Source organism: Pagrus pagrus (genome assembly GCF_965226575.1).
Source record: "Pagrus pagrus genome assembly, chromosome: 6".
Classification (NCBI taxonomy): domain Eukaryota; kingdom Metazoa; phylum Chordata; class Actinopteri; order Spariformes; family Sparidae; genus Pagrus; species Pagrus pagrus.
In genome coordinates, this window is record NC_140190.1 from 7,666,685 (window position 1) to 7,689,483 (window position 22,799).

Consider the following 22,799-nt stretch of genomic DNA (forward strand, 5'->3'; position numbering starts at 1 on the left):
TCTCTTACGAGTTTGATTTTTATTAACTTTCATAACCTAAAATAATATCAGGAGAACAATCCATATACAGGCATTGATTGGCATAGAAATGTGCAAACACAGTTAACTGTCAGCCGATGCAAGCTCTGAACAGACACAGAGAAAGATGTCCACTTTGTATAGAGTTACAGAGGTGACGAAAATAGTAGATATAAATATACCTTGCCTTTCACTTTTCACCAGCCTGGAGTGTTTTCTACCCTTGAATTCAGAGTGAAAAGTTGTGTTTTTATACATCCTGGAAAAAAAGTTGTTTGGCACTGTGTCCAAAAATAACATGCAAAGAAGTTGTGTTTGTATCGAGCCTGAAAGTGTTTTAAGGCAGTAAATATATTTATAAAACGTCATGATACAGAGAAGGTTGATTCATCAGTGAACAAAAGGCTGCTGATATAATTTACGTAAAGATTGTTGGGGCGGGGGAGTCTTTTTTTTTTTCATACAAAAATAAAATGGACAATCTGTGACGTGTGTGACAAATACTGAAACCTTTCACAGCACCCTCTCTGGAGTGAGAGCATTTCAATTCACACGTTTTAAAATAAACCATCAAAGAAGAAGAAAAAAAAAAAAATCTCAAAAATGACCCACCAAAGTTTTCTGTCATCTTCACATCCCTCTATCAAGTGTTAACTTACCACATAAAACATGTCTGTTACAAAAACCTGCCTGTTCCCGTCGCTGTCCCTTCCTGCGTCTGTTCGATCCAACCTTCTTTAAGTTCTGCTGCACCCACAAACAATCAAATCACCCACGTGTGAGCGTTCCTCTTTCCCAAACCTCATTTCTTTTGCTAAAAAAACACTAAACATACTGTTTGTAAGGCCCGGCCTTTTTCCAATATCTGTTAGCTACTCTACCTGACATTACTGAGACTGTATGATGCTCCGACTACAACCTGTAGATATCAGCACTGTGCTACACAAGCCCACATAATTAAGTCTGTGATCTCCTTCGTCAAAGCTACGACGCTTTGAGTCACTCAGTCTCTCTTCTGTCCCACTTCTACACAAAGTCGGTGCAGTGCTACGTATAGATACAGTATTAGTCTGTGTAATTCAAATGGCACCACTTGAACATGCATAGTAATTCTATGTTTCATTTTTAAACCTGTTTTTTTAATCTTTACAGACATGAGAGGCACTTAAAAAGATGCAAAACAGAGTCAACAGTCATACAGTTCATGAAACACGAGAGAGCGTATTTATGAGCAGTCTTTCCTCGTGGTAAACACTTCAATCATTCCAGGTCCAGTTGATAAAATGAAGCATGGGGCAACAACTTGAATGGATTCTGTGATATAATGGATTGTGTCAGACTATAAAAACATATGAAAACCACGGCTGCACCGGCTCACTCTGCCCACCGACCCTTTAGTTCTGTATCTGCAGTTCAATGATAGAGTCCCTCAGGTGGACAGCGGGTATATGGGCAGCTTTCAGGGTTTTTTTGACATCGCAATCCTCCCTGTGGTGTCTACAGGTCGTCACTTTCCACCAGGCCGCCGGGCTGCAGCGGGCTGGAGTCGGGGAAGAAGGCCGCCTTCACGTCCAGCCCTCTCTCTGTCAGTGCAGCGTAGCGGCTGGTGGAGGGACGCACCTTCTTGGGCTTGGGGAGGTTGGGCTGCTGCCACTGAGCTGAGGACGAAGCAGAGGGGGAGTTTAATTCAAAGAAAAATACATATAAGAAATGCTTGATTTTAAGGGGCACTGTGTATCTTTGGAGAAGACATTTACAGTATTAATGAGGTAATAACACAAACTCAGAAATATTTATCTTTTCCATAACTGAATAAACAAGCTGCTCTCAGAGGAAAACAAGGTCCCCAGAACACTGAAGCTGGAGAGGTGGCAGGGTCCGCCAAATATAAACAAAGTAAAACAAGTTGTGTTTTCCTTTAAGGTCAGTTTGTTTATTCAGTTTGTTTAGTTATGAAAACAAAGAGAGTTTGTTTATTCAGTTTGTTTAAGCATAAAAAAAAAAATCAGTCCATGAAAATCTTTCTCTGATCATTAAAATGTTTTCCCCAAAACTACATAGTGCACCTTTAATGAGCACGTGTATGTGTGTGTGTATGTTTTAGGGTCAACACTCACCATGGACGTCGAGGCGTGCAGTGCTGGAGACGATGCCTGCTTCATTCTTGGCTGACACTGTGTACCAGCCAGCATCTTCTTTCATGGCCGGCTGGATGATCATGCACAGGTAGCCACAGTTGTCCTGGTGCATGCTGGGAAAGAAAATTGACACAAATTTAAAGATCCCCGTCACATTTTAAGGTAGACAGTAAGGCATACATAAAAAATCTCCTTTTCTTGCAGAAAAAAAAAGTAACATTACCCTGTTAAAATCCTTGAAATGGCACCTACGCCTTCCAGAATATTTGAATATGCAAATATTTAAAAGTTTAAAGCTAGGGCTTTTGAAGCATTTTCATTAAATTAGTGGAAAATCTCGACATCTGGACGGCAATCAATAAAACAAATGCTCGGACAAAAAAAAGAAAAGAAAAAAAAAAACTCTCTGTGGTTTTTGTTGGCCGTAATAAGCCGATCCAATCAATTCATTCAGCCTATGTCAGATGATTGGACGGCTTACCTGCCTGTCTACCTACGTACCTGCCCACCAATCTTCCCAGAGGCTAGGTGGATGTATTGCGAAAGTTTTGTAGTATTGCTAAAATTTCCCAATGCTCGAACAGTCGTTGAGCAGAGTTGTTCAGCAGCTAACCCAGTAACGTTAGCTTTGTGTGCTATTGTTTTGACTGGACGGGGACTTATTCTATCGTCCATATAAAAGTGTTATTTTGTCATTTGAAACATTTTATTTACCTGATTCTGTCTGTGTTGTGAGTGAATGACTCATTCTCCCTCTTCCAGAAGATCTGTGGGTAGGGGACTCCTGCGACACGACACTCCAGTCGCACCGGATGACCCTCCGCCACGCTTGTGTTCTGCAGCTTCTCCACGAACGAAGGAGCCTTGTGCATCTCTTTAGCTGTGGAAAAACAGAACGTTACTGAGTGTTTCCTTGATCCAAACTGTGCCAACATGTATCTTCTGCACACGTTGCACGTTTCTGTTTACCTGCAACAATGAGCTCCAGGTTAAAGGAGTTCTGCCCGGCTCGGTTGCTGGCGATGCAGGTGTAGATGCCCGCGTCGCGGCTGGTGACGGGCTCGATGACCAATGAGTGCACGCCGTTTTCCCTCACCAGCATCTTATGAGCGGAGTCGGGGCGGATGGTCTGTCCGTTCAGCTGCCAGATGAGGTCAGGGGTGGGCAGGCCGCTCACCTACAGGTGGCGAAACAGACGTTAGAAACCACTGAATGTGTGAACGCTTGTTTGCAATGACGTCTGGAATAAATGAGTATATTAGCTGCATGTGTTCTTTGGGGGCGGGGAGTGTTTATTGGGAGTATGAAAACAGCAGTGTTTGCTTAATCTGTCTGTGTTGTGTTTGTCTGGAGGAGCCTGGTCGCCTTTTGTCATGGGAAATAAACTGCAGCGAGGAGAGAGCAGAGAAGCCCTGCCCTCCTGGTAAAACGTGCCACTGCGGGCATGCATATGTTTGGTATTACAGGGATCAACAGCATTCACTGATAACACAAAAGAGAGCAGACTAAGCAACGATAAATCCTTCTGGAAGCGGCCCAGCACGCTTTTAGAAGTCGGGACTTTTTTAAGCATGGAAAGTTTGGAAAGCCACAAATGATCTGGAAATAAATATTTGCTATAAATGTCCCTGACATTAAGGGCTCTGAAGGAATGGAGACACGAAGTTTATTTCTGACAAGCGTAAGAAAAGGCAGTCTTTTTATAGTGAGTTAATTGTGGGTCTGTTTCATTTTATGACATGAACCCGTTTTCAAAGAGTTTTTCTAAAAAGTGCTGCAGGCTGGAGGGAAGAGCCAAGGTGACGACGAAGAAGATAAAGGCAGGAAAACAAGCCCGAGTGGTGTCGGGGGAAATGACTGTAGAAAACCTGATCCCACTTAATCCCTGAAAAATGACACCTCTGTGTTCTCCCTGTCTGCTCTGAGCCATTCATAACGCCGAGGATGTGATGAAACATCTCATCTCGGCTAGTTTTTTCACTCGCTACAGAAACTGGAACGCACAGAAATGTTTCTTTGGCAGCGCAGACAAGGAGCCTCCCTGAAAGCAATACAGACGCTGAATTAAAGGGCGGATCTGAAATGGCTTTCTCTATTACTATGATTAACATATTCTCTTTGGTGCGGGCATTTTCCTCTCCAGTCTCAGATATTTTCAACTGTCTCTCTCGCTTGTCTTTATCAAAGAACAGCAGCACGGATCGGGTGCTGTGTTCACCTACAGGAGAGAAGAACGGGACGTTTCAGCAGAGGTTGGCTATTTGCTAAACTCTTGCACTGATTTAGACTGTGACCCCATTCCATTAAACTTGATGCAGGCAGACTCTGGCATAGTTCGTCCACAAGAAAGGCCTTGAAACTGCGGTTGTATATAAAAAAAGTCTTGTTCGCATTAAAGTTCATTGCTTGACATGCCATACCAGACCAAAGAACATGGTTTGTAATTTGTCTTTTCTCCTTTTAACTTTCAAAAATGTCCCTCGGTCAGCAGTACTGTCTCCAAAGACTTCTTCTATGAGTCTGTCAGACCTAGAAGTTGCATGAAAGCTAATCTTAAGCACTACAAACTTCAGCAGTGCCAGAAGACCCTTCACGCTGATCATTAAATAACTGTTTTATATGAAAATAGCTGCAGCCACCGTATAGCAACACGTTGACCTTCCTTCACCCTTTCATCACCCTGCACACTCATGTTGCTACAGGTTGTGTTCTCAACAATAAGAGGTGTGTATTTACCTTGCAGTCCATCCTGCACAGTCGACCCTCCTGAACGATGAGGTCACCTGGCGCCTGCAGGAAGTGAGGGCGGAAGTGACGCTCCTGGATGTTATCGTTCTCATCGCCGCTGTCTCTAGACCTGGACCTGGGTCTGACAGAGAGACGCAAACACAGATTTTTATTACTTTGACTTCATTTGTATTTCAAAAGGGTGCAATTTTAACACACACTTTTATTAGTTTCATCATGAAAGACACATTTTGCAAGCGAATATCAACTAAGTCCAGCTTTTAGAAGTATTTCATTTGAACAGAGCCTTCGAGTTTACAATGCAAAACTCTCTTTGGAGCATGACTCTGTGTTTTTCCTGAATGAGAGCACCTTTAATTTGTATATAATGAAGCTTGTTTAGATTTAAACATTTAAGAAAAAGTGTGCAATATGTAAGAATTGCCCACCTGTCAAATTCACATGTGGCACATCATCGGAGTAGCCGCTAACTGGTGCTAACTGTAGCGGCTGTTAGCAAATAAGCTCAGTTCGCGGTGGAGCTAGCAATTCGTACTGGGAGCTCTGGGACCAGGGGAGTGTCAGTGTTAACATCACTAACACTGGACCAGAATGGTTCAGGGCTGGTTACCATGCTAGTTTCAGTAGATTTTTCTGCAAAGCAATACGCAGACAATGTAATGTCTAAACTGCTATTTCTTCACAATCTGTCAAAACTTTTAGTGAATTTCTGACTGATTCAACTCAAATTATTACATATTGCCCCTTTAATGTATTGTGAGACGCTATAATGAATATAATACTCTCAGTCTTAATACAGAAACTTCTTTCCACCTTCATGGAACGACAGCAAAGCTGCCAGAGGGAGAAATCTAGTTTGGATGACGAAAACTACCAGAAAAAGTGATTAAAACAAAACAAAAAAAATTTTAAAAAGCCATTCAATCAGGTTTTTTCCACTTGTTCACAGACAATATCTAAAAAAATGAAATGCCCTACTATTCTTGGAAAACTGCAAGGAACGTCAGCGTTGAATTCAAACGGCGACGACAGAGTAAAATAACAATGAAACAATCATTCCTTTCCTTTTATGGCCCAAATTGTTTGTAGCTTCAGTGGTTATCTTCACAAAAATTGGCAAAAAAGTAATTTAACTGCTTGAATCATACAGTATTTCCCCTCGTTCATAGACATAATATGAACCTCTGGGGCCTTATTTCCTGTTCTGACATCCTTCCACTTGCTCTTTCTTGACCCATGGGAGTCTCCCTCAACCCTTCACAGCAGGTCGGGACCCATAGATGTGACTCGGCCCTAAAACAGTGACATCACCGCTCTGCCTGCATGTCAACCGGGGAGGCAGAAGAAAGCGAGCGGGAGACACGGATTGTTATCTCGATCTCTTCTCGTGCAAAACATCTCTGAGCTCAGGGAGTGCTCATCTAGATAACACATTACAGGTGGGGTTTTTTTAATGTGCTGTAAGGAGAGTCTCTGATCTTCTGTGCTTTCTTCCCGATATCTGGGCTCGGATGAATGCATGAATGCACACTGTATACGGGGTAGTTAGAGCGATGGAAAACAGAACAGAGCAAACAGGTGTTCCTTCTCATTAACGCCGAGCTTTTCTCTCCTGAACAGACGGTTTAACAAAGGAACAACTGTGATTCAGCTCGCAGCAAACATTTGCGTAAACGGCAGCTTCTTGGAACATTTTACGTCAGAATAAGAAGCGCGAGTGAGCACAGACGTCGCGCAGATGGCGATCAGATACTCCTGTTTGTCTTTCCTCCCTCGCCTCTGTCAGTCATTGAAGCCTCACCTGCGCATGTGTCCGGGTGCCGAGCGTTGGCTGCGGCCTCGCTGGTTCACAGCCTGGACCATCATCCTGCCGGTGCAGCTCACCCTGCCCTGAGAGACAGAGAGAGAAAGAGAGAGAGAGAGGGAGCTTATGAGGTGTTGACACTTCACCACTTCACCAGCAGCAGTCAGACCGGGAGGAGGAAATAAAATGTGAGTGTCAGAGCTGGAAAAAGCTGTTAGAAAGCCTGTAGCACATGAACGTTTGACCCTCACGAGGGCTTTAGTGATTTCCTGTCTCATTCGACGCCCTCTTCCTCTTCAGGCTGGAGACAGACGTGTGTGTGCTTTGTTATTCTTTTTAATGAAAAGGTGCAGAGAAATTAATTTTATATTTTATCTCGTGCAGCCGTCTGCTCACCTCAGGGTTGCCTGCCATGATGGTGTAGTTGCCGTCATCATCCAGTGAGGCTGCGGCGGTGTGCAGGGAGCAGGTCCCGTCAGCATCGCGGCTGATCCTGTAGTGCTCGCTCCTCTTGGAGATCTGCTTGCCATCTTTGAACCAGTAGACCTGGGACACGAAATAAGACAGATATGACATGATTTAATAGACATTGATAAAAGAGGGAAACATTTGCTTTAACTGTGAATTGAGCAGATGAAATTTTTTACATTTTTAGTTTGACACAAAAATGTGTTCTCATCTCTTCCCCTTTCCCCGCTATCCGTCTTCTTTTTCTTTATTTCATCAGTTCAATCTGAAGCCTGTCATCAGCATGTCATTAACATGGACAGAGCCAGACAGCTGGCTCAGGCCAGTGTGTGTTCTTGTCGAGGGGCCTCCCCTTATCACAACATGGAGCATATGTACAATATCTACACCCTCCATCATCAACATCACACATCAGCGACTCCCGAGCAAGGAAGCCAAATGCTTCAAAATCATCAACATTTATCTGATATTAATAATCTCATCCCAGGCGATGACATGCTCAGTACACGCTCCCACCTTTGGTTTGGGGTCTCCCATGACCTTGCAGGAGAAGGTGACCGGCATGCCCTCGAAGACTTTGTAGTGTTTGAGCTTCTGGTCGAAGGACGGTGCCACCCCCTTGCCGGCAGAGTCTTCATCGTGCTGCACGTCGTCGTCTGATTCCTCCACTGGAGAACGCTCCAGGCGGAATTCAATCTCGCTGATGAGGCGCTGTTCGAAGCTGGACACTTTGTACTCCTGCAAACCGGAGACGGAGAGGAGATTAACAGAAAGGCTAAGACAGACAGACCACATTAGGTTCGTGTGATCACGTGGCAGAGGCAAAGCAGCGTGCAGAAAGCTTTCAATAAAAACCTGTGACACGTTCATTAACCTGTCTGCATCGTCACCCAAACTACCAACTTTCTCCCAATTCTCTAATTCAGTCTGCCCAGATGAGCCACTCCTTCCTCCCACCGCCTTCATCAATCTCTCATCAGCGCAGCTCTGCTGAGGCAGAGGGAACATCTGCAGAGCTGCATGGTCTGATGACACATCGCACAGATAATGACAGGCCTCGGGTACAGCTGCAGAACCAGCACTTATCCTCCCAAACTCACTCCAGCAAGCACAGAAGTGGCCCATCCTGAGCGACTGAGGTGTTATCCTGCTGCAGCGTGTTCCTTTCTCAAATCTGACAGAGTAACATTCAGTTTTCCTAATTGCTACTGAAATCTTAAATGTGGCAACATCGATGCGTGCTTTGCAGACAGAACAAAGTGCATTCTGGGTGAAACTAACGTGCTCACTTGTGTTGCAATCAAGTTCGAACATGCTTCATTATCTGAATCGATTCAAACGACCTGCGCTGAACAACGATGGTCTGTAAAAAGGTGTCCACATGCTCAATCAGCTCTCTTCTGTTGTGTTTACCAGACACACCTGCCTGTGAATGGACGACACAGTCAGTATGGAGCCACAGGGCCTTTTGTGAGCCATGCGTTCCCTTATCAGCTAATTCCCAGGCTCCGCTCTGGTCAGAGTGAACAAGCTTTCAGCGTGACTTTGTGTGCACGTTCACACACGGCGACATGTTGCGCAGAGTGAAGTGAAAAACCAGAAGGTGACAGAGAGAAATGAAGGTTTCAGAAACCTTTTGAGGGACAGTTTCTCTGTCAGATGACTGTCTGTCTTCCTGTTGAGAGAAAAAGGGAGTTTTGTGTGTGTGTTGTTCTGTCGCTGCATCACACAGGGAGGGAAACAGTTATTCTGTGTGTGCGTGTGTGCCCGCTCAATCTTACCTGCTCTCAAAACAGATCATTCAAATTCACATGCTCAAGCATAAAAATACAACATGATCATAGTTGCGTTCAGTCATGCAGTGCTACAGTGCCACAACCAATCAGATCACTCCTCATGCCAACGGGCTACATCACACTGGGATGGCACGGTGCTAACTCGATTTCATGCGTCAGTGTGGACATAACTTCTTTTGTTCTTGTGACGTTCACCACATCTGCATCGTGACCTCACTTAACTAATCAGTGTGTGCTGTCTGTTAATGCAGACACTCAGAGCCACTTTCACCTCTGACTACTGTCACTCTCTGCTGCAGACTAACGTATACTATATAACCTGAAAAAAACTCAATAGGTTTAATTCTCATTACTGCTGTGGATTATGTGGCCCACTTTTAAATAACAATAATCTAATTATAAATATAAGAATTCATACTTTCCTCAATAGGTGGAAATAAACCCTGATAAAGGATTAACATATTTGACCATTTGCACAAACGACAAACACAAAAATGCCAGTTCATTCGTGAATGAACAGCCGACACCTTGTGGAGGTGCTAGACTTCCACACAACTTTAGACTAATGACTACACACGCCTTCGAACGGTGTTACTCCCCAGCATGTTTGTAGCAACATTGGTTTCCAGCAGTTTGCATAAACAGAGCTTTTTATGGAGGGCTCTGGAGGACTTTATAGTGTTTATACCCCTGCTTTCATAACTCGCTCCTCAAGTGTTTACAGGGACTGGGGCTGGGGGGTGTTCTCTAATTCAACAGTATATGAAGGAAAGCCAGCAGTCATGAGATAGGAATGACACCAGCAACGTATCAGAGGACCAAACAGAAAATAGATCTGTGATTGAGTGTCGTTTACATGCAACAGTGGGATTAAAAACAAAATAAATACTGCTGGTGGTCGAACGCTTCCGTGCCTGTATGATTTCAGGTGAGTGTGTGTGCGTGTGGATTTCCCCTTTCCAGGTGTGTGGATCTTAAAAAACAGCCACCGTACCTGTGTGACGGGCTCCTCCTCTGTCTCCTGTGAGTTTAAGACTGTGGCAGCGTTGTCAGCACCCAGCAGTCTGCGGGCCATCTTCTCCTCATAGGTTAACCTCTGGAAGCAGGGATTAATGGGGTCAGCTGGGGTTAGTGTGTGAGTTGCAGAAAACACACTTATACACACACCATCAGCTAGCTACGGTGTCAACACTTTGTGTTAATGAGGGATGGAGAAAACATTATGAATTCATTTAAGGGGGCGCGGCACAACAGCCTGTTTAAATACACGCTTATGGGAAGAAAAACTGTTAAAACTGCGTTACTGAACACACTCATAACTGCCTGCAAACACACAGTTGTTTAAGTAGAGGAATAATACAACACACACACATACACACACACACACACACACATACACACACACACCTGTTGACCATTGCTTATGCGCTCCTCTTTAAAGCGCAATTTTCTCTCCAAGTCCTGGATGACGGCGTCTTTGGATCCTTGGATGTCGTGGTCAGAAGGGGCGCGAGGCGTCCTGGTGACCGAGGACTTCCTGGGGAACGCTTTGCTGAAAGAAGCAAAAAAAAAAACAGAAACGTTCGTCAACATTAAAGTTGCTCTGTGACGCACACACGTTATCTCAACATGCAACGCCCCTCGCTCCTCTCGCTCCTCTCTGGCTCTCTCACATCCCCTCTTATCTGGACGTGTCCGGCTATTGCATTCCACCGTGCGTCTTCTTATCTCTCACAACCGCGGCAGGAATGCCAGGCTGAGAGGGGGAGTGCAGGAGTGAGCGAGGGGCCGATGAAAAATGACTGGCAAAGTGTTGAAGGTGGAATGCCCTTGATGGAGGAAAAAAATAAACGAAATTTCTGCCTCTGGGACAGCCATCAGAGGAGGATTATCTCCACAACAAGAGATTTGTATCTGCTAAGTCAATATGCAGAGGCCGAAATATAAAACCGGCAACCCCTCAGTCCATAGGAGCTGTATCAGGAGGGTCACAGATCCTGACAGATGCTACATCATAAACGGAAACTACAATACTGTAATCTGAATGTCCTCTGAGATCCTTCTGTATATTTTCATGCCAGTTCTTGCACCTTGAGAATACTTCGGGATCAACGTGTGTGGGTTTGAGTGTGTTTAAAAGGGCTCTGTAGTTAACGTTTCCCTGTAAACATGCTGTGTAAAAATGTAAACATGTCATCTTCCATCTTGTAGACATCCTGCCTCCAGTTGTCAGTGGGTTTATCTGACAGGGAGCTCAACTCGCGGTGTATGAAGAACACAAGAACCTTAGAAACCTAAGGAACTGTAAAGTACTTACACAGTCCCGTTTCCTTTCGGAAGGCCCAGAGCGTTGAAAATAGGACTGCCAGGTGATGAAGGGGTGGAGGGCAACACTGAGGACAGGAAGCTGGAGGCTGGAGATGGAGGGACGGAGGAGAACGGCGAGGACATATCCGAGCAGGCTGGAGACGAGGACATTGGTGGAGGAGGAGGAGGAGGTGGAGGGGGAGGGAAGTCTTGGGCTGGGCCTGATGGAGAGGACATGTTGCTTGAGCTGAAGAAGGGCGGAGGTGGGGGCGGGAAGGAGGGAGAGCTCGGAGACTCCACGCTGCTGGACTTGGTGAAAGGGGGCAAGGTGACCCTGCTGAAGGGCTTGTGTGAGGTGGGAGGAGACAGGGGCGAGGACAGGCTGGACCCGGAGGAGCCAGAGGACTGGGTGACATAGCCCGCCCCGCCGGGGCTCTGAGCAGCGATGAACTGCTTGGGCCGGGCGTAGTTGAAGGTGCTGGCCTGCATGGCTGCGTTACTCTCCAGCTCCTGGAAGGAGGGAGGAGGTGGTAGAGGTGGAGATGGTGGAGAAGATGGAGGCACTTCCTGAGGTGGTTGCTGAGGTGGAGGCGGGACTTCCTGGTTCTGCTGTTCCTGCTGCTGCTGCTGCCAGTTAGCTGCTTCCTGCTGCTCCAGTAGAATCTGGTCTTGCAGCTGCTTCAGCTGGGACGCGTTCCTGTGAAGCAGAGGGAAGATCATCATCAGTGACAGGTATCAGAAACTGTGAGCGCCTTTTGTCTCTTCAGCAATTTTTATTCTTGACCAGTAACATAAAAGTCTCGGATACTGCCTAAAATGCTGGAATTGGTAGAGGAGAGTACATAAGTCTATGAACTGATCTGATACCACATGATTTATTTATTAGAAATAAGACCCGGTTACTTCCCAGCAGTGTTCTGCACACCTGTATGCAAAGAAGTAACCAATATCCAAAAACAGTATATCCGTAACATAACATCCATACAGTGCTCGTAGTATACAACTATTTCATGTCATAATTATCCTGGTCAAAAAAAAAAAGGTCCCCCTGCATAAATAAAGGATAAATACGTGTTGGACACCTCATGTCCTTCTCCTTCTTTAGTTTGGAATCCAAAGCATTTTCACTCGTTGGATTTGGCTTTTTTGTTTTGTTTTGTTTAGGACACAACACCATGGTGACGAGCTTAGGACAGCACATTAACGAGCTGGACAACTTTAGCCTCATGTAATCTGTGATTAAATCTTATATTCTCCCTTTCCTAATAACGAATGTACAGTATATTTTCCTTCAAATGAAATGGTTTTGGATCAGTACTCTGTATTGTATAGGCAAAATTCAGGTATCGGACTCTTTATCAGGAAGGAGAAGATGGTTTGGGAACATCTCTATTCTTGATGGGGGAGGGGATGTCTGTAACAAAGTAACACACTTGTGAAAATGTAACAAAATCACACAGCTGTTTTCACTTTATGCATGACACCATCGCCTGCTCTCAATCCAACTGTAGTCAGACCACAACTGGCAGAAATCTCCAATGCCAGATGTGAGCATAATCGATGGAGAGTTAAAACGGCAATCAAAGCGTTGGGATGGCAAACACACGTTTATTATAAAGCACATAAAGGATTCTGGGGGTGACTTCAGCACGTGGTCGTGAGTCTGACAGTTTTCAACAGGAACTGAGCTGTTTTTCTCTGGTCTGAAGGCGACAGCTTGTCAGGCCCGAGGTTCAGGCGAAGCAGTTTTATGTGGACAAGTTGTGTGTGTGTGTGTGTGTCAGAGTTTGTTCTGAGAAGGAAACCACTGCACCAGCAGCACGGACTGATAGGTTATCAGCCTCTAGCCTTTAACAAAGAGTTCTTAAAAAGCCAGCCTGTTGACAATACATCAAGTATGGTAAAGGCATGAGGAGATAAGTTTAGTAGTAAGAAAATCAGCCCAGTTTTAACGGACTGGTGCAGCGCTCGGATGAGAAACAGGACCAGTGAACCACACGGCTGAGGTGTGGCTCTGAATGGCACTGTGATGAAAGAAAAACAGAAATGCAACGTTGCCTTGTCATTTTGCCAGGGATGGGTCCTGGTAATGAAGTATTGTGTTTTTTCACAGAGGTGTGGTTGTTGATTCACTGTGTTGTCATTGTGGGGAAAAAGGGAGTTTTTCAAAAATTCTGTCACGTCATCAGCCTCAAACCTAAACTTTTTACTTCCTCGTAGAGTCGTTGAAACACGCTCTACGTGCACCAGGAGGGTTTTTTTAAAGAGCGCTAGCTTTGAAAACCACAAGTGAACTCTCAGAAGCGCTCCTTGAGGACCAGGAGGGCTTTGGGAAAGGTTGGGGTTTCAAACCTTTAGAGTATACAGCTATGTGTGTGAGACTGATGAGTTCTTCATAGGCAGCCTGTTCAGAATATACTGTGCATCCCAGCGGTGCATGTTGTCAGGAGTCCACCAGGACTACGTTCACGTGCCCAAATCGTTTCCAGATGTTGAATAATCAGTGGAGCCTTGCGACTATTTTTCATCTGTGAGAATGCAGAGAAAGCCCCCCCACCTCTTCGCTCTCCCCTCGTATACATTTGCAACAACACAAGTGGATATTTCACAAAAGTGACAGTTGTAGCATCGCGTAACAAATCTGCTACACGCTCCAACAGCAACATGACTGATTAGTCTGTCCTGGCCAGTTATTTTGGTCATACGCTCTCCTCCAGAGAGGACTTCACATGCCCAAATAAATAGTCGTTAATTCAAAAGCCTCCATTGCGATCATTCCAGGACATCACGACCTGGTTCTCTCCTTCACTGACCGCGAGAGCACAAGATCGATTCAATGTGTGCCCCTCCTCCCTGTATACATTTTCTTCTTTACATTCTCCAAACATCTCCTGCTCAGCCCTCCACCAAAAGAGTGCTTTTACAGGAATAGTTTGGCAGCTCGTGAGGCTCGCGGCGCTCTGCAGCGGTTTGATTCCTTTTTTGGCTGTGTTCTCGGAGCGTCGGGGAGAAGCACCCTGCCCGTCTGCTCCAGCAGAGAGGAAACACACTTCATTTCCTCGCAGCCTCATCCCTCTGAAGCCCGACACACGGCTTTACTGCCTCAGCGTGAGGGGACCTCAAAGACCTTCGCAGCCTTCACCTATGTTTTTGACAAAAGAGATAAGCCTCGTAGCAAGAAAAACACCTCTGTTCGACCGCTATGTTTTTGACAGGGGTATATGTATATAAATGTGTAGAGGAGGCGGCAGGGTGGATGTTATCTAGCTGTAACTGACATCACCCCTTTGCCTTAAAAGGTGCTTTCTATATAAAGCAACTACGACTAAACAAGCACCTTCATTCATTACGACGCCAAACTGCTGTGTGGCCATCTTTCATTGTATCATAACGTACTCTCTCTCTCACTCTCTTAGTATGGCCAAGAGTCTGTGCAGTATGTGTTGATACACAATCAAGTCATCCATCTGCATTAAAATTCACTTTAATCAAAGCGTTTCTAATGTTGTCAGATTAGTTTCGCCTCTTGTTTAGCCGTTTGGCATGCCTCATAATAAAATGAAAAGGTCAGCTTGTATAATTTGCAGCTGCACGAATAGTTTTATGGCCCACTCAAAGCATTTACATCAAGGGAAGGACGGAGGGTCATCCAGACTGTGTGACCCTGCAGCCTCCAGCTCTGACCGTCCAGACCGCCTCGACCACAAAGTGCAGGACGAGGCCGCTGCGCTCGCACCGCGTCCTGCCTTTTCATCCCAGCTGTGCCCTGCTGTAAAACCTGACCTGCACCTTGTGTAAACCATTATAAGGCATCTACAAACAGCTCCAGGAGCAGAACAGACCTCCATCTCTCTGCCTCTCTTATTCTTTGTCTGGATTAGGAGGGAAGTGTTCCTCTGTGGCCATGCCAACGGTTCTGTGTTTTGCTGTTCTAGTCTGGGCCAACTGGCTCTGGCTGCTGAAGGGAAAACGCTCCAGCTCCTCTGTCTGTCATTCTGCAACACACAGTTACTCTTATGTCTCTCTTTTTTCGCCCTGATTTTGGAGGTATAAATAGCCGGAGCAGTTTTGTCTTCTTTTCATCCTGAGAAATACTTTCCTTGGGCTGAATCCTGTCTGTAAATTCTCTAATGGGGTGAAGAGTGACCTGGTCTGGAGCAACTTTGTCTCTCCAGTCTCTACATGAAAAAGCTCAATAAACAGATCCAGGAACAGCTGAACAGTAACTTAATTGAAAGTGTGTTTTACAGCCCAATGATGTATCAGAGGCGTGCCAGACACAGTGAGTCTTCACCAGCAGCATCTTGCTTTAATAAAAGTAGACCTCAACATCTTAAATGGCCGTGTTTACTCTGTGCCGCTCGGTTTGTGCTTCCTGAACAATAACGACCCGGGCTGCGTGAGAAACTCATCCACTGCTCCACAGCCGAGCATGCTGGGAGCTATCCGCGCATTTTTCTGAGGCTCATCTCCTCAGAAGAGACGGAGCCGCTTTATTAGACTCAGCCAGCTGATGACAAGAAGCGCACCGGGGGGGGGGAGAACAGGAAGTAGCCCAGTGTACATGGCCAGTAATGAGGGGTTTCCTTCTGTAAACAACAACATGAGGGGAACTAAGGACGTGCCTGCTCTTTTAAAGATTCTGGAGGTGTTGAGAAACAGAAAAAGTGAGGTGAAAAGATGCATAAAACAAGGAATCTCCAAGGCTGTGCTGCAAGAGGAATAAGGGAAAAGCTTCAGTGGGTGTTCTTGCTACTTTCAGGCTATTAAAGGCCCATTGTGAGTTTGCATTACACTTATGTGTGTTTGTTACTGCAAACACCTGTGGCTTAGTAACAGCGTGACCTTGCCATTTGTGAATGATTGATATCCGAATTGTCAAATTGAGCTCCGGTATCACGCCTAAAAAACAAACACAGCTTTGGAAACCCTTCCTGAGATCATTACACACACACACACACACACACACACACACACACACACACACACACCTTACCCCAACTGTATACGAAGTCTTCACCCTAATATGTAATCATTTAACATTACGGGGGCTTGTTTGGTCCCCATGATGTCAGTGTACAAACAGATTTATGTCGCCCCAACATGAGTAATACATGTCTATGGAGTTCATGACAGTAGACGTGCAAGATTAAATCACCAGAGCTGTGATTTATACACACCTTTCTAGTTAACACCTGTTCCCTCATTTGTATTCATGATCGAGCGTTGCATCATCACAACAGCACGTCAACACAAGCTCGTCTGACGCCCCCGAGCGACAACATACATCAATCTGACGTAGTGACTGAGCTGATGTCTTAATGACTGTCAGATTGACAGACTCTGAGTAAGACTTGCCGGCTCAACTGATAGACAAGTTGCTGCTGAATTAGTTACGGTCCGATTGATATGAAGAAATGGCTTTTGTGTCATTTCTGATTGGAAATGTGTCGCATTGGGAATTGCGAAACATTTACTGAGAAGAATGAGACATTTGGTTCATCAGAATTGAACCACATCGAGGATCAAGTTACACGAAATCATCAAGATTGTACATGTAGGCGTTGAAATGTAAAATCTTCATGCGCTCTGTGTCTGTATTTGTTTCTCCCCCCTCTCTCATACGCATCACTCTCCCTCCTCCTCTACTCTTACAAGAGAAAGCAGACTTGCGAAGAAGCCGCTCTAAGTTTCCAAGAACATTTCTCTATAATCTCACAAGCTGTCTGACCCCCCAACACTAGGCTACTGCTGCTGCAAACGCATGATATTCAATATGTCACACATACGAAAAAAGTGTTTAATTCTCCTTCTGCAGCTTCCATTCATTCACGCTGACATGCTCTCTCTCTCCCAGTCTTTGTTCTCCTGCTGTCCTTAACTTATTTTCAACCCCTCTCCTCTCCGGGTACCCCAGCCCCCCTCTTCCCCACCGCTCCTCCTCATTCTCTTTGGCTCTAATTGCACACACACCACATAAAACAGAACCAGACTGTTTTCCTTTCCCCCCGCCTTTCTCTTTAAAACGTAGCACAGAGCGTTTTTCTTATTCCAGCCACGCCAACAGCTCACGGCTGCTCCGTTCACCCACTTTCTCCCTCCCTGCCCTACTTTCTTTCTTTTCTTCTTCTATTATTTCCCCCCTTTGCTCTCTGTCCGGGCTCGCGTTTCATATCCAAGTGTAGGTGAAGAGGGCTCTCTTCAATCAGCGAGGCCTCCCTCTCTCTATCCATCCATCCCTCCCTCTTCTCCCCACTCCTCCGCCTTTCTGCTCTCTCTGTCCAAGTGAGACGAAGAGTGTTTTTTTTTTTCTTCCTTCTTTCTCTATAGCAAGAATGCTGAAGACATTCTTCCCTGGATTGGAAAGACATTGCCATCAAATGGGATTAGCAGCAGGAGTGGAGGGAGAGGAGGAGGAGGAGGAGGAAGGAAGAGAGTGAAGAGTTGGCTCATAAGGAATCAACCAGTGAGAGAGCTCGAGTCGAGTGAGACACAAGCTTTCTAACCTAACAGACTCTATTGTGTTGACTAATCCATCCGACTCCACCGAGGAGCTCTGCAAACAAACGAACCTCGCCACATAAACAGCAGATGCAAAAAGCTAGAAAGAAAACTGCAGACTTGAGTCACTCGCTGTGACTGATGCCGCTCCTCTTCTCTTTCTCTCCACAGCCTGACCTCACTACCTTTCCTGAGCCTCCAGCAAATGAATGGGTATCACAGTCAGCCTCACTGTGCTCCCAGAAAACCACACACACCCATTCTGAAAACATATGATTTAAACATTAACATGCTGGGACCAGGAACACATGAAGAAAAGTAGTCCTTAATCTACCGCAGTCATCTTTCTTCTTCTACTATATTCAAATTAAGCGACAAAGCTTGGCTCCAGTGCATTTTTAATAGAATGAAATAAAATAAATAAATAAATAAACAAACCAAAGTATCCTAAAGTTTCAAAAAGTTTCCTCTCTGAGAGTTAAAAGTTTAAAAGTTATAGAGAAGCTGTTTATTGTTTATCCATCGTTCCATCTGTCCCGCTGAAGTTTGCTGACTTTAAAAGAGTTATCAGTTTACACACATAAACAAGAATAAACTAAAGTTTTACCGTCAGTGTTGTTGTCTTGCTGTGAAGCAGCTGATATTTCCCTGCAGGAGAGTTAACTTTGTTGCAGTGCTGTCCTGCCAGGTGTGAGGAGCATATATAGAGCACCGAGCAGCCAGACAGTGACAGACCCAGTCGCTCTCTCTCTCTCTCTCTCTGCATGAGTCAGTCTGTCTGTTAACTCCTCCCCTTCACAATAAAAGCTCCCAGCCTGCCTCAGAACAACTCCTTTCAGAATAAAAGCTCAGCCATATACTGTACTGTGGTCCTGCTGACTGAGTTACTTCCTTTTGGGAGTCAGGGAACAAAAATAACTGCGGCTTTTGGAGTCGCAGTAAAGAAAGTGACCATATAGAAAAGCAGAATCAGAATCTATCTTACTGTTTTCAGTCGTCCTATTGTGTCCCAACTTATCTTGTTTCCTGGAGGACTAAAGACTACAGAGACAGGATGATTAAGGAGAGAGAATATAAGATAGGTTTAAGAAATTAATCATCTGAACAAGTGTTTCAGCTTCAGGTGACACAGATGAAATGTGTCCATTGTAAGGTAACTTTTGAAACAACGCCCTCTCTGAAAATAAACTCCACATTCTGTTTTCTCTTCACGCCCGCACAGACACATTATCTACGCGGAGCACAGCGACTATTATCTAAATGCCGAACATATGGAACATAATAGTTTTATGTAACGCGCGGACTTTATTGGCCCTCTGGAACAATTTGTGTGCCACTGTGGGTGCAAACACTGCCGTCACAGCCGTACAGATCTGGTTTCATTCACTGAGAATGTCCACAAATATTCGGTTTCTCAATAAAAGAATTTCTCCTTCATTTTTGTGGGATGAAGCTAAACCTTTGTGGGAATTCATCATTTCTATTTTTGTATGTAATGCCTCTATTTTTAGAGCCGTTGTGCGTTTTCCAGGCTGCTCATGAGTCACAGCGTGTTGATGGAAGGGGAGGCCGGGGATCCGGTCCAGTGTGGTCCTGTGTGTAAGTGTGTATGTACAGCAACTGTCTGTTTTTTTGAGGAAAGGTCCGAGAGCCATTAGCTGAGGGTCTCGCTCTGTCTGGAGGTGCGAGTCATTCCCCCGTGTGCTGACTCACTGACACTTGGAGGCGAGTCAGAGTGAATCTCCTCATGGTGACAGCAGTGTCATGAGATTAGAGTGTGTATACGTTGTTACACCCTCTAATTAACATCCACAAGTGGAAGTGGTGTGTTGGTCTGACTGTGTGAAGGGAGATAGAGTCTATACCACACGAGCCGCCGCCGCACACACACACAGCCGGGGTCAGGATCTAATCAGAGGATGATTGACTTCATCCGGAAACAATCTGATTCTCCGAGTGCGTGTGCGTATGTGCGGCAATGTGTATTTATCCGTGTCTTTCTCTGTGTTTAGCATACCAGGGTGTTCTTTCCTGGGAAACACAGTCTGCTCTCTATGAGGGGATCACTGAGGCCTGTTAGTTTCCATGCTGTCAACTCTCAAGCATACACCCTGGTCTCTCACTCCCCACGTCTTTTAATCGCTTCTCCCCTTCTCCCTCCGCTCACCCCTCGTTCTCCCAGCCCCCGGTCTGTGTTGTGAAGGTCAGCTTCGACAACTCTCTTCCTTATTTGGAAAGTTTCTCCATTCCATGCAGGTCATTGTAGCCCGACCGACCAATCCGGTGGTTAGTTGGTGTGATGTCTCAGCCAATCCTGGGTCTCCCATGTCCTTTTAAGGACTGCCCATCTCTGACTCTGGAGGTTCATGTGAAATTATCTGCTTTTCCTACTCACTACATTTTGCTGTTTTTGTTCTCTCCCTGACGACAACTTACTTTCTGGCTCAGCCTTTTTTTTTTTCCTTTTGCTGGTTAATCAAAAGCCTCTCTGGCCTGTGTTCACTGAAGTGAAGGTATCCACTGACTGGTCCGCAGTCAGTGTTTTCCCTCCATTTTTAATTAGATGTTTGATGATGATGAACCGCAAGCATAGTTGCTCAGTGTGCAGCAAGCCATATGTGGTGGTTCTTTAACATGCATGTTTCCCGCTTTCCATAAAACCACAAGCAACACCTCGACAAGAAAGTGATTGTTAATACTTCATTAGAGAGTTCATGACTTGCACCTCGTAAACACAAACACACTGCTGAGAGGAAGCTCTGAGTCACAGCGCAGATATGCGACAAATCCTGGCAGCCGGAGCTCCTTGCTCAGCAATGCAGCACAGGAAGACTATAGATTCTGCTTTAAATGTAATACAACAAGCTTGATGTAAATACAAGTCTGTTATAATAAACAAGTGCTGACGGGGACAGACAAAAAGAGCCAATCAGCTGCTGCATCCTCACACTGTAAACACAAGTTGCGTGTGTGTGTGTGTGACAGTGGGAGACGGATGAGGACTGTTGGCAAAGAGCAGTTTGTTTCGTTCAGTTTGGACGCCGTTCCCCTGACAACAGCTTCACTGGGGTTAAAGTGGTTTGGAGCTACTGCAGAAATCATTTAATCTCAGTGGTATGGCAATTATGTCAGCGGACAGGGATTGAAAGGTATAAGGTCAAGCTTCATGCAATACGGGCCACATTAAAGTGGATTAGGCCATTCCTCATCTTTATCACTGCGTTGTGTAAGTAGGCAGAGCCGGGAAACATTAGAGTTAGTGAGTAACACACATGGTGTCACTTACATACTGTTGTTCTGAACTCCTGTGTGTTTGGGACCCTGTGATTGGGTGAATAATTCAGTATTGCAGCATTTCAAATTTTGGTGGATCTGTATTTTAATATGATCGTATCATGCTAAACTTTTGTAAATTGAACTTAAAACATGTTTGGGTTAAAACAGACCCCCCAAAAGGATTTTACACAACGGAAAGAATAACTTGGCTCGGTTAGAAGTGATGTGAGAGACAAAGAGCATGACGCACTTGGGAAACTTTAATGTTTCATCAGTTTATAATTTAAGTAGCTTTCTGGTGATATGTTGGGAAACTGCAGCTGCTAATGTTTTATGATTTTAAATGTACATTTTGGTGTGTGTTTAAATTTTTTAATTGTTTATTTTGCCTTGTTATATTTTATTACTGTCTTTAAATAGACGTGATCAGTGATTGAATGCAACTAAGTATTTTTACTCAAGTCCTGCACAATTTTGAAGCACTTGAGTATTTCCATTTTCTGCTACATTATATAAGATTGCATGTTTTCATACCCTTACTGTCCAATGAAAACCATGGCTCTCCAAATGTCTTCACTATGAATGTTTGTGATAAACACATTTTGGGTTCCTACCTATTTAGTAAGAAAAAAATTTATTATAATGGAATATATGTTTGTTTAACTTGGCCCAATGAACAAGAAAAATGAAAAATCACATGATTTTCATCAGATATAAAACATAACAGTGGACAAAGTTAATTTCATGTAGGAACAGGACCTCAATTAGATTATACTTCATACACTGACGTATATCATTATCAGAAAAATAGTCATAGTGATGCAGCAATAACTCCCAGGCGTCGTGTGTGTTTATGTATTGTTCCTTGGATCATCCTAACAAGGTCGGACAACATTTTTTGCACATGACAGTAGCCTCTGATCTATTGGGAAGCACACTGTTACACACTTTTTGCTGCGTAATTCCCTCAGAGTCTGAAACTTTCCACTTCCTCCTTTAACACAAACAGAACAGTTCTGACCTCCACTTTCCTTCCCAAGACTACTTTTGCTTTGGCTGCACTTAAAATATCAAGTCAAAAATCTCCAGTGGATCCTAAGCGTGTTTAAATTCACATACACAACTCATGTCTGCCTTTATTCTAACAATTAGCCTTGTCAATCGGTAATTATGATCTCTTTAACAATTAAATAGCAAAACAACTTGAAACTGAATCACTGTAGATGCTTTGCAAAAACATGAAATATTTCCAGAGGGAAAATACTAAATTGAGGTCCTGTTGAGTGCCGATGTGCGTCTGTTCTTCATCATCTCTAATCTTAGCATACTGAGTTAAAATGAACATATGTAGAGTTGCATAAAAAAGAAATCCACAGACATGTTACGAGTGAGAGGTCACACATAAAACGCACTCTGTGGAACGAAATCCGTGCAAGAGAACAATTTGGACTGTCAAAGTTGATTCCTGGTCTTATGAAAGAGAGATTAAGCTGTGGAATGGGTTGAAGATAATTGTTGCCTCTGCTACTTGTGCTCGAATGTGACGCTCACCCAGACATTATCCAAACCTATAATATGACGCTTTGCCCCTATTATCACGGTCAATATCACGGTGGTCACACCTTTGTCGTGTCGCACTGGCTTGACACTTTTGTCTCCTCCTCTGTCTCGCAGTCTTGAAACAGCTGCTCACTAACTTGCCTTAATGTTTCACTGCATCATAAGTACACTTTCCTACAAACT

At 44.6% G+C, this 22,799-nt stretch overlaps 1 protein-coding gene across 9 annotated transcripts in view; it reads right to left on the minus strand.

Moving 5' to 3' along the window:
• palld (palladin, cytoskeletal associated protein) overlaps window positions 1-22,799 on the minus strand; it is a 56,841-nt gene continuing 34,042 nt past the window's right edge. For 5 of the 9 annotated variants that reach the window (XM_084355017.1, XM_084355015.1, XM_084355016.1 and 2 more), the window contains 12 exons: window positions 11,290-11,976; window positions 10,380-10,524; window positions 9,967-10,068; window positions 8,810-8,851; window positions 7,693-7,914; window positions 7,105-7,254; window positions 6,706-6,794; window positions 4,893-5,025; window positions 3,126-3,333; window positions 2,871-3,036; window positions 2,136-2,269; window positions 1-1,676 (listed from right to left, as the gene is read on the minus strand). In XM_084355017.1, the coding sequence (XP_084211143.1) occupies window positions 1,516-1,676; window positions 2,136-2,269; window positions 2,871-3,036; window positions 3,126-3,333; window positions 4,893-5,025; window positions 6,706-6,794; window positions 7,105-7,254; window positions 7,693-7,914; window positions 8,810-8,851; window positions 9,967-10,068; window positions 10,380-10,524; window positions 11,290-11,976 (2,239 nt within the window). In that variant the 3' untranslated portion in view covers window positions 1-1,515. Of the gene's footprint in view, window positions 1,677-2,135; window positions 2,270-2,870; window positions 3,037-3,125; window positions 3,334-4,892; window positions 5,026-6,705; window positions 6,795-7,104; window positions 7,255-7,692; window positions 7,915-8,809; window positions 8,852-9,966; window positions 10,069-10,379; window positions 10,525-11,289; window positions 11,977-18,387; window positions 18,514-22,799 lie in introns of those variants that run through there. The other 4 variants (XM_084355019.1, XM_084355018.1, XM_084355022.1 and 1 more) reach the window with 3 other exon arrangements.